Here is an 18,224-nt window from a genome sequence, read left to right on the forward strand (position 1 = left end):
GGAGGGACAATGGTTTGTGCTCTGTGTTTTATGAGCCACCATTTGGAAACTCCCACTCACACGCTGGGATAGTGTGTGTAAGAATCACAGCCGTTGTCACCCACTGCAGGGCTCTAGGGGACATTGAAGCTGTGGTCTCAGACGCAGTGACACAGGAGGGGACTTGGTGGTGGTACATTCCTGTCTTAGGAATGTCCACATTTCTCATCGTTTTTAGAGTCATGCTGTTTACTGAGGAGGAGAGGACTCCTTGGGACTTCTTTCCACCTTGTAGTAAATGAAGTTAACCTTCTCGTGAAAAAACCGCACGGAGCAACACAAGATAATAGATAAAGAACACATTTGCTGTTTTATTGATGCCTTGCACGGCAGTAATACTGAAAGGGGGAAGGCCAAACAAACAAGACAAAATGAAAACAAGAACAGAAAAGCAAAACAAAACAAAACAAAACAAAAAAAAAAAAAAAACGAAAACAAAACAAAAAAAAACCAGGTTGGCGGAAACCCACATCTTATTTTTTTGTCTTTTTCTTTTTCCCAAGAGTACACAAACTCCTGCTTTATTCTCATTGTGGCATGAATGATAACATAAAACCCAAAAAACATGAAAATATACAACTTATATTACACTATGTTATGAACAAAATAGAAATCTATAACTCTATGTTATATTTACACGATTTCTTATTTTATTAAATTTCAAGTGAGATGGTAGTTTGCACAGACTTTGTTTTAAGCTCCAGGCATTGATTGTCTCTTCTATTTTTTTTTATTTAAATCATTTAAAAAATAACAAAATAAAACAAAACAAAACTTTTTCACTTGTGAAATCCAAACTGTCAGGAGGACTAAGTGCTTTAGAGCCAGGGGAGCCTGAATAAATACTGCCTTTAGTGGACCAGTGACAGACACTGGGGGGAGGACAGGGACCGTCAGTAGGAAACTCAGCATGTTACCTTCAACCTGTGGGACTGCAAAATTAAATACTGTGTCAACCTGGCTTAAAGAAATGTCTTTGCCCTAAGAGGCAATGAGATAGATCCGCCACTTTAAGTAGCTTTCGTATTTCTTCCTTGCGAACCTCATAAAAGTTTTATTTCACTATTAATTTGATAGACAAATATTTTTATAAACCTGTCTGTAAATATACAGTTATCACAATTCAATAATTTACCCTTCAGAGTAAAGACTGTATAGCTATCCCTTAAGTTTTTAAGTGAGACAGAGGAAAATTCTTCCGAGGACACCGTCCGACCCCCGCGTTACGGAAATATCTGAAAACACACCACAAAATGGTGAACATAATTTCCCTCAAGCAGACTAAGGTAAACTGTCCTTTAGAAGTTAAACATACTGAGCGGTCTCATTGTAGGAAACTTTACTCTCTGATCTTCATCCCCTATGGGGAGATTTGGTTCCAACCATGATACTGATGTCCAGTGGGAAGGGTTTTACAAAAAGGCGAATCTTAGCTAGAAACGAATGAACTTTCAGAGTCCACTTGACTGATTTGAGTAAAAATTACACAGAAGTGTGTGCGACTTTCTGTTTGTAACAGCTAGCCAAATTATTATTGACTTACAAAGAACTCCAACCTCCTTCTCCACTGAATGTTTTTCTTAGATTTCTATCAAACGTGACTAGTTTCAGGGGTCCCGATAACAAATAGAAAAAGAAGAAATTGGCAATGTTACTCTTCAGTTTTGGTATAAATGTGTGTGGAAGGGAAGATGGGGTGGGGGCAGAAAGACAGATGGGCGTGGCTTACAGCCACAAGCCAGGGAGAGGGAAGAAGGGGGAGGGGCTATTGGCTGAGGTTTGCCTTTCCACTTTATCTCATTCCCTCTACCATGTCTTACTTGGCTTTCGTGTGACATAGAAAGAATGTAAAGCTATAAGATCCTTTACAGAAATCATCGCCCAAGCAATGGACCCAAGGCATTATGTTGTTAGAGTCACCATTCAAAGCTCCTCCCCCCCAAGTGACTTACGTGGGCTTTAGCCTCGAGCAGAATCACTTTTGCTTTTGTGTTGTCCCCTAGGGCAAACTCTTGGATAAAACAAAGCCAACATCCACTGAGGAAAATGTCGGGACAAAGAAAGGCATGCTGTGATGGGCTTGCCTTGTGGTTTTGTCTGGGCACAGTTCAGTTACGGACATAAACTCAAAGAAACTGGAGGGTTTGGGCAGCTACAGGTCACCGTGAAGAGTTTCATTCTCCCTTCAGATAAACCAAAAGCAAACCAAAGAGGGAGTTCTCTCTGATTCACTGCTGTGTTGGGTTGGGTTTTGGCCTTGGATGCTGTCAGCAGCAATCTACCTGGAGCTGAAACAAAGTATTCTTGCCGCCCACGGTCAGGAAATGAAAACCGAAGTTGTCTCAACTGTGCTGTGAGACAGGGACCCAGCACGTGAGAGTGGAGAACCCACATCAGTCAGGAGAAGTTGGTTAAGACACAGAGAAACATATTATTTTTTTAATAACTCTGTTTTCACATTGTACGTTATAACGGTATAAAAACAAGTGTCTATTTTTTTCTTCTTATTCAGAGTGCTTTGAAACAAAACAAAAACAAAAAAATTGGCTCTAGATAATTGGTAATTAAATAACTAAAATGAGAGGAAAGAGCATAAGTTAATGAAGATTGAACACGACATTCCTACTAATTCACCCCTTCATATTAAATACCAGAACTGATGCTATGGGGGTCAAAACTGTTAACACAGAAGGAGTTATGGATAGAGAAGCAAGTGTCTGTGTGTATACACACATACAGACATATGTGTCTAGGTGTGTCTATACACACATGTAGTCCTGTGTGTGTGTGTGTGTGTGTGTGTGTGTGTGTGTGTGAGCTAGAAATAGAAATTAGTTTTAAATACCTAACAGCTTCCAAATCCAAAGCAGAATAAAATAGGGAGAAATAAAATAAATTATACATAATTTACTAATCTGGAAACAGCTGACTATTATTATTACTATTATTATTATCATTATTTAATCATAATTTTACACTAGCAAAAGGAGGCAATTCAAATGAAAATACAGTCATAAGAAAACAAAAACAAAAACAAAAAACCCAAAAATCCCGTGAACAGAAAACCTCTGACATGCAGGTATGTTGAGCTCCTCTAAGCAAGACCCCAAAGCAAGGCCTTCTGAGAAGAGAAGAGAAGTTTTTCTCTTCTTCCTATTTTTTGCTTATTCATGTATGAAAATCAAACTTGGGGGTGGTATTTGGCAAAACAAGAATGGACAGAATACCGGAACACTTCTAACCCCTGGCTGGGGTCGCTTGCTCTCTTAAACACAATCGTGAGGGACCTGGTGTGATGCTACAGTCTTCTGTCTACCACTGTCTTGGCCTTGTGGTTGGCGATTAGAACCACTGGTCCGGTCACTCTTGGTTATTGCTCTGAGCCTGCACTCTGCTGGCTGTAGCAATTGATCTTTAGCAGGCTCGACTTACGGTGAAGGACCACAACACTGGTTAAGGGGGTCTCTGTGTTCATCAAGAGGGACTCCATTTTGTGGCGTGGCAGTGAAATTTAACCAAATCCTGGTCCTTGGGGGCGTCAAATATGCATGGCCCACACTTGTGAAACGTAAACAGTCTCTAACCTCGTCGAGTGGAGAGATAAAAAGAAAAAAATCTTACAAAACCATCAGTTCTGTTTCCCCGTCAGGAAAGGTCGGAACAATGGAGGCATAAGCTAATTCCGTTATTTCTGAAAAATGGCAAACGGGTTCAGTCAAGACCGTTGATTGCTTTGCTCAAAAGTTTTGACAGGAAAAACAAACACACGCACACAGGCATACACACACGGATCACTAAGAAGCAAACGTCAGAAAAAGCAAATTGTCCAGGGAGAAGGAGCCTCCAGAAGCATTTGGCTGGTAGTTTCCATGTCTGTCATGTACATGCCCGTGACACAGGGTCACCAGGTCCACCCTATAATGAGCATACTAGAAACTGAAAAATATAGTTTCCGAACTTTACACTTAGTTCCATTGCCCCTGGAAGTGCAAAATCAAGGTTAAGGTTGCTTCTAAGCCCGCTTGCTCAGGAGGGGTGGAATGCTGTCCCACATGGGGGGTGTTGCTCACAATGGCCGGACATTATTCCCTAATAGGAATGCATCTAATGTACCATAATCACACACACACACACACACACACACACACACACACACACACACACACACTCACACACACGCACACAGAAATCCAAGATCAGAAAATATTTTTTTTCTCTAAATTTCTGTCTCTCTCTCTCTCTTTTCACCTGAGAACGGCACCTACAGTTTCCATAAAACAAAAAAGAAAACAAAAACAAACAAACAAACAAAAAAAACCAGAATAGAACAAAAACCAGTCTCATCAGTTGCTGGTGTGTCAGCTCTTTCCAGGGACTGTCTAAGGTTTAACACTGTCCTAACGGAAGAAGAACAAGGAGAAAGGAAGGATAAGCAAATGAAGTTGGTGATCGCTTCGGTACAAATTTGGCACTTGCTCAAAGACGTAGTGTCGTGTGCAAGGGTTAGGGGGTCTCTAAGGAAAACAGTTGCTGACTCTGTCGGGTAGAAGCAATGAAGGCAGACGTAGGCTCTTGTTTTCCTCTCCCTCCCCACCCCCGGCCCCACCCTCACACATGCCTCCATCCTGAAAGCAGACCGATCGAGAGGGCGGGGCAGGGGGCAGGGACTGACGGCAGTCTTCCCCCGGTCTGTCGGGTGCAAGATAACAATCAAAAAGCAAAGAAAAATTAACAAAAAAAGAAAAAGGAAAACCCAGAACCACCCCCCCAGAACAGAACAGAAGAACAAAACTTATTTCTTTTTAAAAATTGTCGCACAGAACAACATAACACATTCACAAGCCACTTGTTGGCACTGTGTACCTGAGTGAGGATTTTCTAATATAGAACAAACAGCCATAAAGTTTATTTAAAAAAAAAAAAGTTGATGGGTGAGACTTCAGTGCTGGGGTGTAGCAGCTGATTTACTGGCATTGGTTACCCATAGCTTATTTCGATCTCTTGTTGTCAATGACGTTTGCTTGTAGTTTTTGTTTGTTTGTTTTTTTTTTTTTATTTTTCTTTCTTTCCTTTCCGAGCCTTTTGAGGCTGAGGTCTATTTGTCAGCTGATATCCCAACTATTTAAGACTAACAGTTAAAATAACAGTCAGTGTATGAGAGAGTTAATGTGCTTGGCCACTACTAAGGATGAACCAGCTAGGGCTTCTTCAAGTCCTCAGCTCACCGCGGTCCGTTGGCCCTGATCAGTTGGCTTGTCCTGCAATATGGTTTTCGCTGTCACTCCCATAGTCGACGTCGGGGTCCTCCTCCTCCTCCTCGTACTCCTCATAAATCTCTCCGTTGATGTCCTCAGCCTGGATTTCTTCCTTGATGTGAGGCTCCTCTCCCTTCACGCCGTAAGTGCTCTGAATCACGGGCATCCCGGGCTCTGGGCTGCTGGACACGCTCGAGTGCTCTGAGGGCAGGTGAGGGGACGGCATTCCTGCCATGGCGATGGCACCGGGGTACACGACACCGGCCGTAGCGATGGGGATCTGTGCTTGTTGCCTGTCACAGAAAGAGAGGGTGAGTGTGTGCAGGAGGTCGCAGCTTTACTACCTCTGGGTCACCAAACTCAAACCAACATTCGCCCAACTAGCAAACATGCCCAGACAATGTCCTGTTCTAATGTCTTACCTGCCCACGTTTGTGCTTCATAGATATGGGGGAGGGGAGGCGCATTTAGAATTGCCATTTGATAATTAGGATAGTCCTACTTTATTATTGTTTGGAGAAAAAAAAATCTGGCACCGAAAAATTAAGCAAATTTACCCAAGACCTTGATCCCAGCTCACTTTGCCTTCGCTACGACCAGGAGGAGTTTGCGTTTCCCCCCCCCCCACCATGAAGCCTAAAGATCATTTAAGTATGATGGGAAAAACAAATCTCTAAACTATTTGAAACTTTCAAAGTAACATTATGATCCCCCAAACATGAGAAGGTAAAGCTATCGTGTTATCCACCTGTGATGTGAAATGGCGTTAGCCCTTTGGGGGATCAGAGCCAGAGCCAGCCTCGTAGACAAGACACCCCAGAAATCACCAACACCGCTTCTATTGTCCTACTCTGTGGACTCTTTAGAACCTTTGACCTGGGAACTCCACCTTCTCAGGTTTGCACTGGACCTTAGAGATGGATTTAACTGGTCCTGTCAGGGTGGGTGCACAGGAATTCCTGTGGACTTCCTTCTCTTAGTCTTTTGTAGATTTACCATAGACTCCAAAAGTGGTGGTCTCCCGGAACCTTGTGCAGAGCACACTGGCTCTTTCAAGGGAATGGAGGGTACTCGGTGGGTACGGCCGCTCTCGCTTTTCTTTTATTATTCATCCTCCTGACTGTATTCGGAGTGGAGATTGCTCTCCTAAGTTCTCTGAATGTCAGTGTTTCAGGCGTGAGTGACTTTATCCCTGTGTGTCTTGTGGACCCCACAGTGTCACTGTAGACAGCACGCAGCACCACTGTGCATAGCCTCCCCGTGGGAAGCAGAGGACAGCATCCTTGGGGCAGGGTTAAGTTCAGGACGGAACTCTCCTGTCCATGAGCTTTCTGTGTAATCTCAACTGTATGAGATGTGTACACAGCAGTTGCGTGCATGTGTGCATGCGGTGTGTGTGTGTGTGTGTGTGTGTGTGTGTGTGTGTATGTGTGTGTATGTGAGCACATGTATGTGGGGGGAGGGGAAGATGCTCAACAATTCCACAGCATTCAGAAACATGTGATTCATTTGGAATCACTGTGAAGATTGTGCTGTCTTGGCTAAGCTGCGGTGATGAAATCTATTGTGGTTAGCACTTGCCTAGCAAGCTCAAGGCCCTGGGTTCGGTCCCCAGCTCCAAAAAAAAGAAAAAGGAAAAAAAAAAAAAAGAAATCTATTGTGGCGAAATGTTAGAAGTCATCGAACACCATCGAGGAAGAGAACTGGTTAGATCCAGTCATGCCTCCAAGTTTCTAACTGCAAGCATAATGACAGTGTTTACTATCGGATCCGATCTGCTTTCAGAGGACTTGGGATAAAACCCAGGGGAGAGCTGGCAGCTTGCAGTGCCCCCCCCCCCCGACTCCCTGAACAAACGTGTATCTGCCTGTCTATTTCATATGCATGTATTTAGGACTTCATACAGGCTACAAAATAATCTTAGAAAGAAGTCTGCAGGTTCCTTTCCAAAGGTTGCTCTGTGACTAAGTAGACAAGGGGAGGATCGTCTGTTCCACCGGGACGGTGGCACCATGAGGAACAGGAAGGAAATTTCCATACCCAACGTTGAAGTACTGTCGCATTTCCTGCCTCCGATTCCGCATGATGGCCTTGTACTCTCCAATGCGCAGTTTCTTCCCATCTACCAGACAAGTGCGCTTCGGCCTGGGTTTGTACTTGTAGTCTGGGTACTTCTCCAGGTGCTGTTTGCTGAGCCGGGCCTGCTCCTCATAGTATGGCTGTTTCTCTAGGTTGGTCATAGCTTTCCAACGAGATCCTGTGGAGACAAGGAGGTTACGATGCCAATCTGCAGTGTTTCTAAGAATCCTAAAAAAAGGGGGGGGGGGGTGGAGATGCCATGGAGAACAAGAAAGAAGTTGAAAGAAAATGTTGGACAAAAGCCAGAGCTATATAAACATGTTTCTGATTAGCAAGATCAACTTGAAAGGCGAGATTTCACAAGAACAGAGGTGTCTGCAAGGAATTATGCACCCAAAGGCACAAGCGCTTGGGCAATGTATTATTTTTGACTTGAATGAACAGTTTAACTAAACTCGCTTATTATGCACTGAAAAGCTCAAGGATTTCATGGGACGCAGTTACACTGCTAAACGCTCAATGTGAACTCGTCCCATGTTGCGAGTCTGACTTACTGAGTCCTTGAGTATTTCTGGGAGGGCACAGAGCTCATCACAAAAGTTCGTACGTCACGTGGTTTCAGAAACCATGGTTGTAGAAAACACTGGAGTTAAAAACGAACCCCTCTAAATGGGGGACGCGTAGGATTGGGGATGCTATGTGTGAGAGCTGTGCAAAGAATTTGGGTCCTGTGACAGCTCATTGGGTAAAGACATGGGTGGTGGCCCTGACTCCGATGGTGGGTGGAGAGAATTTACTTCCTGGAGGTAGTTCCTTAGTTTTAAAAATGACATTTTGTCATCTTGCTACTGTCCTGTGAGGTTGAGAGACAACATTCTAGCTGTTTTCACAGGCGAGAGAACTGATTTTTGCGTGCATGAAATCTCCTATCCACCATTGTGCAGATCTGACTCAGAAATGTGTGGTCTGCGCATGTGTGGTCTGCGCATGTGTGGTCTGCGCATGTGTGGTCTGCGCATGTGTGGTCTGCGCATGTGTGGTCTGCGCATGTGTGGTCTGCGCATGTGTGTACCTACTGTGATCCAGCACACACTACAAGTGCCTTAATGAATATGCACTGAGCAAGACTTTTATTTTAACTATCCCGTTTCAGAGGAAACACATCTCACAATAATCTGTGTTAGTGGTAGTGACCCCCTCTTTTTTCCCCCCTTTTTGCTGTTTTGGGTTTAATCTAACTTGGATTTATAGGGAAAAAAACAAACAAATTGGAAGTGTCCCTAAAGATAGTGTGCTAATTCTGTTTGGATGTGGTTGGATGCCTTGATTCCATCAGTGTGGCCACGTGCGGTAAGAATACCCTTGTAGTGGGTTGCTATAATCTCAAAGCCAGGCTTCAAGACCTTACTGCAAGGGGAGGCGCGCTTCTCCAAAAAGCAAGCAGCTCTACGTGGGTCGAATGTACAAATGCTGCGCCAGGGGCTGCTTACAGCTGCAGATGGCGCCTGGCCCCCTTTCTGTATCCAGCCTTAGCCTGGAGTTCCATCCTCCATCCTCGACACGTGCTGGGTGTGGCCAAGAAGGGAAAGCCAATCTGACTGCTGGGTGCTTAGAGGGAAGCCTCTCTGAAGGGTGAGGTGGTGAAGGGCAGATGTGACCACTGGTGGAAGATCCCACGGGATTCTGGAAGTTCTATAGGGAGGGGGTAGGCAAGAGGGAGAGAGAGAAAGAGCACTTCCCCCAGTTCCTGCCACTCAGTGCCCTGTACTCTTAGAGTACGAAGACCATCATCCTGAGTATACCTTGAAAAGTCACACATTCTCGTCAAGTATCATGATGGCAACAGAGAGAGATCAACTAGTGAAGCACAGGCCCAGGCCCTCCTTCAGGCATCATCTAGGGAAGAGCGTAGAGGAAGCTGTACCCCTAAACTCCGGGCAGAGCAGAAACAACGCATTGCCGAGCATGCTACCCTAGGGAGAAGAGGAGCCTTCCGTGTGAGCGGTTTTGCACAGGCTACCTTAGCAAATGTATGGGGGAAGTCTGACAGCGAATCTGTCGGAAGTATTTCAGACAGGTCGCCCCCAATCCGGACAGATTTGGGGTTTGTTTTATTCCAAACGCGACTCAGGTTAGAGTGCAAATAGCAGAGCTGCTTGCTTTCCATTCTAAAACTTGTTTGAGCAGCATGGTCAGACTGGTCGGCCCCCACACTCTTGTAAGCGCGCGGCCCCAAGCTCTGCTTCCCAGCACACTCTCGAACAGTGGCTCTCCACTGATACTTACATCACATGCTACAATGATGTTTACATTAGAACTCATAACGGTAGCAAACTTACAGTTGGAAAGTAGCCATAAAATAATTTTATCATCGCCGCGGCGGCATGAGGAACTGTGATAGCATTAGGTTTGGTTTTCAGAGCCTACTATCCGGAAACAGAATGTGGAAATCAGGAGATTCAGTTAGGCTATGGAGTATTGAAGATTTTCCCCAATGTTTTTCTAACGTATTTCGTCTCTAAAGAAAGGAACGCTTATTCTCAGAGGTAACCTGCCTTGGATTGATGGTCATTTTAATATTTTAATGTTTTCTCACATGGGTTGGTAGGACGAGAAGTAAAACTCCCTACTTTACCTCCTGATAGTCTATTTCCCCTAAGGGCACCCAGTCTTATGCTATATTCTAAACAACAGGGCCACATAATAATGGCAATTTTATTTAGAGACAGGGTCTCTCCAGGTAGCTCAGGTTAGCCAGTGTTCCTGCTTTATAAAACCCCAAGTGCTGGAATTACAGGCACGCACACTCCCACGACTCAAATTACATATTTATATGTTCATAATTGTGAATTAAGGTAGCATAGGTGCAAACTTAGGGTTGCAGAGTCTCAGTTCTACCTTGGGACCACACAGTCTCAGTTTGGAGGCAAATCCAGTTTACATCTTTAATTACTCCTCTGGGTGGGGATAGCCAACTGGGGGTGGCTTCACCTTGGTCTCCAGAAACAAGAGCTGTTGACTGCGGGTTCCCATAAAGAGTCAGGTAGCAAAATGCTAGCAAAGACACAGAGGTAGTCCACCATGTCCCCACAAAAAGATGAAAACAGTTACTTGGTTTGGTTGGTTTGTGCCTGCAACTGTGTACAAAACAGAAAAAGTGGCTTGCTGTTTTCAAAGGGTGGGCTGTTTGCAAGGCAAAGGAAGAGACCATGGGGAATGCCTTCTGATAACAAAAGAGTTGTCATTCGCAATGAAAAATATTTGATGCTCAAAGTCAGAGAAAACGAGGAGCCCTTTTTTATTTTTTCAGCCTCTTCCTTCCGAGTCTGGCAGGAGGCTCCAAGAGGAGTGAGTGAGCTGGGCGGCGATGTCATCTCTATGGGGCATGTAATGAATTTGCACATTTTACTCCGACTACTGTATATCTAATCAGGAAAAGATGTCCCCCAATCCCTGATCTCGAGCCAAACAGTAAAAGGTGATTCCTTATGTTAACAATTTCAGCAGAATGGCTTATTAAAACCAGATTTTAGGGTATTATAAAATGCTTAGAAGCCCTTTAAAATGTCAACTAGGATCCCCAGAGACTACATAAAATGTCAACCCCGTTCGAGCGCCTGTTTTAAGCAGAATGAATTAGCAGCATGCTGTCGGAGGCTGTTATCCAAAACAATCGGCAAAGAGAAAAACATCAGGCCTTCTTTCCACTTTTCTATGAGCTAGGCCACTCAGAACCATCGTGTGGCTATTTGAAGGTTTTATATTTATTTAAAGCTGTGACTAAATATCGGGCCACCCCCCCCCAAAACTTCAGTGTTTAATTTTTGGGTGACTAAAACTGCTCTGTGTCTAATTACTACAGCTGTATCATAAAGGCCTGGGGCCAGAGCCATCTGACACATAGACTGTGACAGCAGAGATCGTATGGGGAGCCTTGCCTTAAGTCAGCAAGGATTTTCCTAGCCACTCAGGGCTGTACCATAGAGACTCTTTACTTCATTTCCTAGAAAAAAAATGATTTGCCTTTTAAAAAACCTTTTAAGGTCTTTAACTCTCTGTGTGTATGCCTATGATTGCATTTGCCCATGGAGCCCGGATGAGGGCCTTGGATACCCTGGGCCTGCAGTTGCAGGTGCTGTAAGCCTCCCATCTTGAGGGCTGAAAACCTAACTCAGGAAGAGCAAGTGTCCTTAACCGCTAAGCCACCTCTCCGGGCCGTCTGCTTTTTGTAGAGCAAAGTTTGAGCCAGTGAGAAGGGTTTGGCACCAAGCTCACTTATCAAGTATTTCCAAATAAAGCACGTAGTGGCGTGTCCCAACTTGGCCAGATGTGGTCCTAGCGTTTGGGAGGCAGTGGCAGGCATATTTCCGTGAGTTTGAGGCTAGCCTGGTCTACAGTAAGTTCCAGGACAGCCAGCTGCATAATGAGACCCTGTCTTAAAAAAACCAAATGTGAATAATTGGTGAGGAGGAGAGGGTGGGGCAATTAAAGGGATGAATAGGTCAGAGATGGTATGGACAATTAGGGAAATCTGTTCCAGCTCTTTCCCTTCTGGCACTGTACTTTGTATAAATGTGTTCTCAAACGTAGGAGTCCCGCTTCTGCAAGGGACGCCACATGTCCTAATCTTTCAGACTCCATGCATGTCTTCTCCTGAAAACTATTTTAGGAGAAAACATTAGGGCACACGCCTGTAAGTGCATGCATTCTCTATATGATCTGATCGGATTGCAAGTACCTTGTGACCTGGGGGGCATCTACTTACTGCCTTTGTTGAGGATATGGGATTATGAGTAGAGAAGAATGCACTTAGTTACTATGTGTAGGCAGCCAGTTCTTTAATGCACCCTCAAAGGTATCTCTTTATAATGTCCGTGTAATTCCAAGAGCATCATGAGTTTTAATTAGGTAGTTTAGGTGTGTGTTGCTACTTATTTTGCGAGGCCTAATCGTCTCTGATGGAGCCAGGTGTGTTCACTCCGAACTCTTATTGTGAGGGAACGGGCAGTGTAAAATAGGTCTTGTCGCTGTAGTGCATCGTGCTAGCTGGAGATGAAGGTGAGGATATTGATGTTAACAGAGTAATGGGTGAGGTCAAAAAAATGGAGAATGGAGCCTTCATCTGCCTTCAGCTCTGCCGGGCCCTTGCCTTAAACCATTCTACAGGTGCCCTCCCTAGCCATCTCCTTGAGTGTTTGAATGTCTGTGCTTTGGGGTAAAGGTGTACCTTGTCTTCCTGTACACTGGGAGCTGTGGTGGTAGGTACAGCTGCTTTTCAGGTCAATGCAAAAGTATGCCATGTTCCTAAGACATACCAAAAGCACAGTAGTCTGCGGGGTTACTGAAAGTAAAGGAGTGGGGTTCCGGGTCCTCTGTCTTCTCCTCCTTCCCCCAGCACACGGTGCACACCAAACAGAACTTCGAAATTCTCATGCTTCTTCAAAGGAGGACGAGAGAAGGACAAGACCTGCCTGTCCAGTTCACAGATGAAATCACGGGGTGCTTTCTTGTCCTCTGGGCCCTCAGTGATGGTGCTACTATTGTGGAATATTGGCAGAAGGCAAGACAAGAGCAGCCTGCCTTCCACACCCATCATCTTTCTCTGAGAGCAAGAGACAGCACAGAGCAGCACAGCACGACAGGTCTCCCCGTCACTCTCCCGGTCCTCTGCAACCTCCTTACCCAGTATCTTGCTGATGTTGGAATTGTGCATGTCGGGAAAGGCCTGAAGGATTTTCCTCCGTTCATCTTTCGCCCACACCATGAAGGCATTCATTGGACGCTTTATGTGCGGCTCATTGCTACCGCGTCCCCTGGATTCCCTGTAAATTCTCGACTCTGAGACTCCAGCGCTTCCTGGAAACAGACAACAGCAGCACTTACGTCAGTGTTGGGGCTTTGGCAGGGCTCCTCCTGGATCACTGTTTTCTTAGGCTATTAAAATATCGGAAAACGAAAAGTACTTTTGATAATGGTACTCGTCGTTCCCGAGACAGATGCCTCCCTTAGGAAGTACCCGCGATAAGCCTGTGGTGGCAAATGTGTTTGTGTTTCTAACATAGTTCTTGTCTCTTCTCGGGTTTTCGAAGGACCGTGGACGGTCTCAACACTGACTTTTCAGAGTGTGGAGAAAGCTGGGGCATACATACTATTTTTGGAGTCTATGGGGAAAGGGGCGAGTTAGTCTCTGAGTGCACCATTACTGCGGAAATATGACAGATGTAAAGAATCTGGTGAGAGTATGAACACTCAAGGGTCCGGCACGGTGGGTTAGGAGGCAGAGCCACTGTGAGGACTTGAAGTCTCTGAACCCCGCTTTTGTTTCTGAGGACACATCAGTAAGAACATGTTAGATAGAATTCCAGTCAAAACAATATAAATTTCTCCCTTTAATGTGGTGGGTGTTTCTTTTCAATCATTTGTCAGTCTACATAATGACTGCTGTCTATCTTACCCACAAAAGGCATTGGATAGTTGGAAGAAAAGAACCAATTGATGTGTATATTACTATTGGTTCTTAAAAAGCAAAACAAAACACATGTACACGGAGTTTTTCTTTCCCCCTTAAGATGCTAAGTTACCAAAAGAGAGAAATCGATGGTTGCATTTCAGATATCAAGGCGGCCACCGATGAAGAGGGACCCCTCCTCCCTACACTGAGCCCCAGGAAGCTGCATGCTCCCTCCTCTGGCCTTGTGTGACTTCCTAAGGTGTCTCCTGCAGAGTATCCCTTAGCTAAGGAGTAGATGTGCCTGAGTTCAGGCAGTGAGAAGGCGGGGAGCCTAGAAACAGGGCATCCTGCAGCTAAGACTTCACTGTAATCATTGTCAATCAAGTGAAAAAACAGCATAAAGCAGAATCTGGACATTTCTAAGGACCCGTACCTCCATCAAGACCATGTCTCTTCTTTTTTAATTTCCTCCATCTGTATACCTTAGTCAATCGGAGGAATCGGTAAGGATTCAACAAAACAGCACCTTTCTAGAAGCATGGTTCATAGCCTGGCACCTCTCTACCAGCATGCATGGTTCCTGCTCATCTGTTCCCTGCTCCTTGCTCAAGGTAGACCAGAAGCTACTTTGCATGTGAGTGCCGCTATTAAATAAGACAATGGCAGCACAATCTACTTTGACACAGTGCTTATTGCCAGAGTGGGCTTGATCATGAGAGCCTAACTTAAAATTGATGAAATGTGTTACATCCAGCAATTGCCTCTCAGATTGACAGACAGCAGTTCTAATGCACAGCCGCATCCTCCCGAAATGTGTTTGTAACTAGGTAATGATCCCGGCCCATCTGCTGTTTCCGGTTCTTACACCTTACGGCAACATAAGCCACGAGAACAGCGGTGGGGGGACTCCGTCAACTCTAAAGAGGCTCTTCGTATGCACGTAGGCCAGGTTTATTCTGGGAAGGGGGAATGGCTGCAAGACTGTGTGTTTTTCTGGCTCTCCATTTGAACGAGTTCAATGGGGACAGGATCCTGGGATTAGATATTGGAGCTTGGCTCGCTTTTGGCTGCTGAAAACCTTGATGACCAGAGAAGAGTGGGTGCTAAAGAGTCACAGGGATCCCCCTCTTCCTGTTTGAGTCTCAGTGGTTTGCCGAGATTGAGTCTTTCCCAGCCTGCAGCAAGGTTGGACCCCTGAAGTCCTAAAACACACATGTTACCTGATACCAGAAGGAGAACCCAGGAGGGTTCTGTAGAAGAGAAACTATAGCTTCTTCCTATGCTCTCTTTGCTGTATCATCTGAAGTGGGCATCAGCCCAGCTGTCAGCTGTGCTGTCTGAAGGATAGGAGTGTGTGGCTTCTGTGCTTAGAGTGCTGTCTAGATGCTGGGTCAGAGTAAGTTTCTGTCACTGGGTAGGCAGTGTAGCAGGTAAGGCTGCAAAATGCCAGGAAAAAAATGTCCAGGACATGTCCTCTGAACTGTGTGCTTAGCTGACGATTCGAGTTGCAGAATGAGCTGATAGGGAGCTCTACACCGTTTGGTGTGCAGGAATTAAGGGGGTGAGAGGCAGGCTGGCTTCTAGACAAGGATATTTGCTTTAGAGTTACATCATCTTAGACCTTAGTCCTGCCTCTGGCACTTACAGCCCCCTGATCCCCGGGGGAACGACTCCAAACCACTGGGGTCCATCTTCTTGTCTGAGGCGGCACTGACAGGTCCTGTTAGGGTAGAAGGATGAGTGCTGGGCGCACTGTGACCAAGCAGTGTGTGTGTGTGAACCCCCACTGGGATGGCCAGGTAGGCAGCGACCTTTCCGCCTGTTCTTTTGGCTGTTTTAAGCAGCTCCAAGTCCACCCTCCCACTTCGTCCTGGAGTATTAAGTGAGTAATGGCCACAAACCGTCAGAATCCCCACTCATGTTGAAATCCATCATTCCATGGCTAAATTTCCCTTCTTCATTCTGTTTAACTGCCAACTGCTGAGTCAGGCTCTCCAGTGTTGTTTTTTCCTTAAAAAAAAAAATTTAAAATGAGAATCTTGACCCTATAATTATTCAAAGGCTTTCCTCCCCTTGGGCCATATATAATAAGATTGGCTTCTGGGAGACATGGGATATTGGTATACTCACCTTTCCATGTTCAACACAGCACACGAAGGCCGTTAAGGAAATAATCAGTAGGGGTTTGGACTCTTTTCGAACCCTACGAAAGCCTTGGCATTTGGGTTTTCTGTACCTAAAGGAGCTAGGTTGCGATCCTGGGAGAAAAACCTTTCCCAGTCACAAAATGCACACAGTGTTTTCCCATCAGCAACCTGTTCTGTATTTGCAAAGGCTGACTCGTTTTGGTTCAGACAGTAGAGGTATAGAAGTGGTTCTGAGGCTTAAGAGAAAGACTTCCAGTATTCGGGTGACCAGCCCACAGAAACAGAACTCAGAGAAGCACCCGCCAATCTCTACCTTCCCAAATGCCTTTTTCATTGATCACACCGGGGGTGGGGGGGGGTAAGGAAGGCACTCAAATATTCAGCACTAATTGCTTGTCAAGGCTTCATGCCTCCCATAGAAGTGGCCTGTTACTTAGGCCACAATTCGATTTGGATTGTTCTGCCAAAATATTGAGTTGGTGAATTTTCGGAGATACACATAGACATAAATTAAATCTCAAAGTCATCTAGTCATTTAAAAACATGCAGTACGTGGCTTACATTTGTGGGGAACACGGCGTTAAAAACGAAATGATGTTCAAGAAAAACATAGTGCTTAGTCTCGCCCACACAAGATATTAAATTGCTTCCAAATTAAGAAAATGGCCAACTTTGAAAACAGGAAAAAGCATGCAGGGAGAGGCTGCTGCCCCTCTCAAGTTTTCCAGCCATGCTCTTTGGGTGATGCGGATCCAAGACAGCTTCATGAAGGGCAGCCACTGGCTTCTGCGGCCTTCGCTCAGGTCTCTTGCTAAGCCACCAGAGTGTTGGAGAGAGCTTGTCACTAACGGCACTGACGGATCCCAGACACCTCAGAAGTGCTACCCACAATAAGATGTTCACAGAACACAGACAACTATGGAAGATCATTGTCTTACGGGAGAGAGAGCCCCCAGCCAATGCAGTCACAAGGAATTAATGAAGTACTAGAATCCTCAGTACAGTACAGTCTTTGTCTTAGAAGACCTTTGACAATAGTACAATTGTAAGAACTGGATTAAAATTTCTCTCAAGTCTGTGGCCTTGGAAGTCTGGACTCTATTCATCAGAGTATCTGATTTGACAGGAAAACTAGCAGATACAAGAGGACCTGGTCCACAGTCACTCCCACAGAGTCACCCCCAGCAGTCATGCTGAAGGGAGTACACTCTGACCCAGTTTGTTCTGGGGTTTTGATTGGTATTTTTCACAGCTTTGTAACCCCTGGATTTCTTCCTTTCTTTCTTCCTTTTTTCTTTTTTATGCCTGAGGGTGTCTGCAGCAGAATTCAGAAGTTCCAAGGATACTAGCTTAACAGTCTGTTTTCATAATAAGGGTAGCCATTAAATGTGCCCCTTCACATATACAAGTATACTTTACACATGTATGTACACACACACACACACACACACAAACACACACACACACACACACACACACACACACACACACACACACTGACCTCCACCAACAACATCCAAGAGTGTTCCGTTTGAAGAAAACATGACAGTACTTCTTTGCAGAAGGGGCCATGCATATATAATACCTTTCAAATTTTGAATTTTTGATTCAACAGTCAGAAGGGAAATAATACTATATATTATCTAAAGAATACTTTGTTTGGATTGAAAGTTTTTCAAAAGAGAAATAGCAAAATGGAGGCAGGGAGTCAAATGACTCTTTTCTCACAGTTGCCAAAGACCATCAGAAAAACACTGACAGTTACATTGTGATTCATAACAGTAGCAAAATTAGACTTACAAAGTGACAACAAAAATAATTTTTATGGTTGGGGGTGATCTTAAAGGGTCACAGAAGTAGGAAGGTTAAGAACCACTGCTGTAAAGGGACCGACATGGGTGCTATCTATCATGTCTAAGACTCAGAGATTTGGGATCATACCCTTTAGTTTTAACACTTTCTTTTACATAACCCTATATGCATATGTTCTAATATTGCTGGGAATAAGAAGAGTTTGGCTTTCAGTCCTCAATAGTATCAGCGTCAATGAAGTAAGAAGAAAAACATAAGGAGTGGGAGGAGCAGGAGTGGTAGCCCGGGCCTGGTGATTCCAGGTTGTGGGAGGCTGAGGCTATCCTGAGGCACACAGTAGGAGTTAAGGTATCTGGGGGTACAGATTCAGGCCCTGTCTCTCTTTTGAACAAACCAGGGTCAAGAAGATAGCACAGAGGTAGTTGAGAAGATGCTAGAAAT

At 44.9% G+C, this 18,224-nt stretch overlaps 1 protein-coding gene and 1 long non-coding RNA gene across 16 annotated transcripts in view; one reads left to right on the plus strand and one right to left on the minus strand.

Moving 5' to 3' along the window:
* Window positions 1–330: 330 nt before the first annotated feature.
* The window catches only part of Sox5 (SRY-box transcription factor 5), a 955,415-nt gene continuing 937,521 nt past the window's right edge, over window positions 331–18,224 (minus strand). For 10 of the 15 annotated variants that reach the window (XM_017592402.3, XM_039106953.2, XM_063285440.1 and 7 more), the window contains 4 exons: window positions 15,726–15,834; window positions 13,056–13,229; window positions 7,335–7,551; window positions 4,924–5,587 (listed from right to left, as the gene is read on the minus strand). In XM_017592402.3, the coding sequence (XP_017447891.1) occupies window positions 5,284–5,587; window positions 7,335–7,551; window positions 13,056–13,229; window positions 15,726–15,834 (804 nt within the window). In that variant the 3' untranslated portion in view covers window positions 4,924–5,283. Of the gene's footprint in view, window positions 5,588–7,334; window positions 7,552–13,055; window positions 13,230–15,725; window positions 15,835–18,224 lie in introns of all 15 variants that reach the window. The other 5 variants (NM_001415822.1, NM_001415823.1, NM_001271267.2 and 2 more) reach the window with 1 other exon arrangement.
* LOC134486655 (uncharacterized) lies at window positions 8,659–10,868 on the plus strand. The gene is made up of 2 exons (XR_010065994.1): window positions 8,659–9,919; window positions 10,684–10,868. It is a non-coding gene; the product is annotated as an uncharacterized LOC134486655 (long non-coding RNA).

Source organism: Rattus norvegicus, chromosome 4 (assembly GCF_036323735.1).
Source record: "Rattus norvegicus strain BN/NHsdMcwi chromosome 4, GRCr8, whole genome shotgun sequence".
In the NCBI taxonomy this organism is placed as follows: domain Eukaryota; kingdom Metazoa; phylum Chordata; class Mammalia; order Rodentia; family Muridae; genus Rattus; species Rattus norvegicus.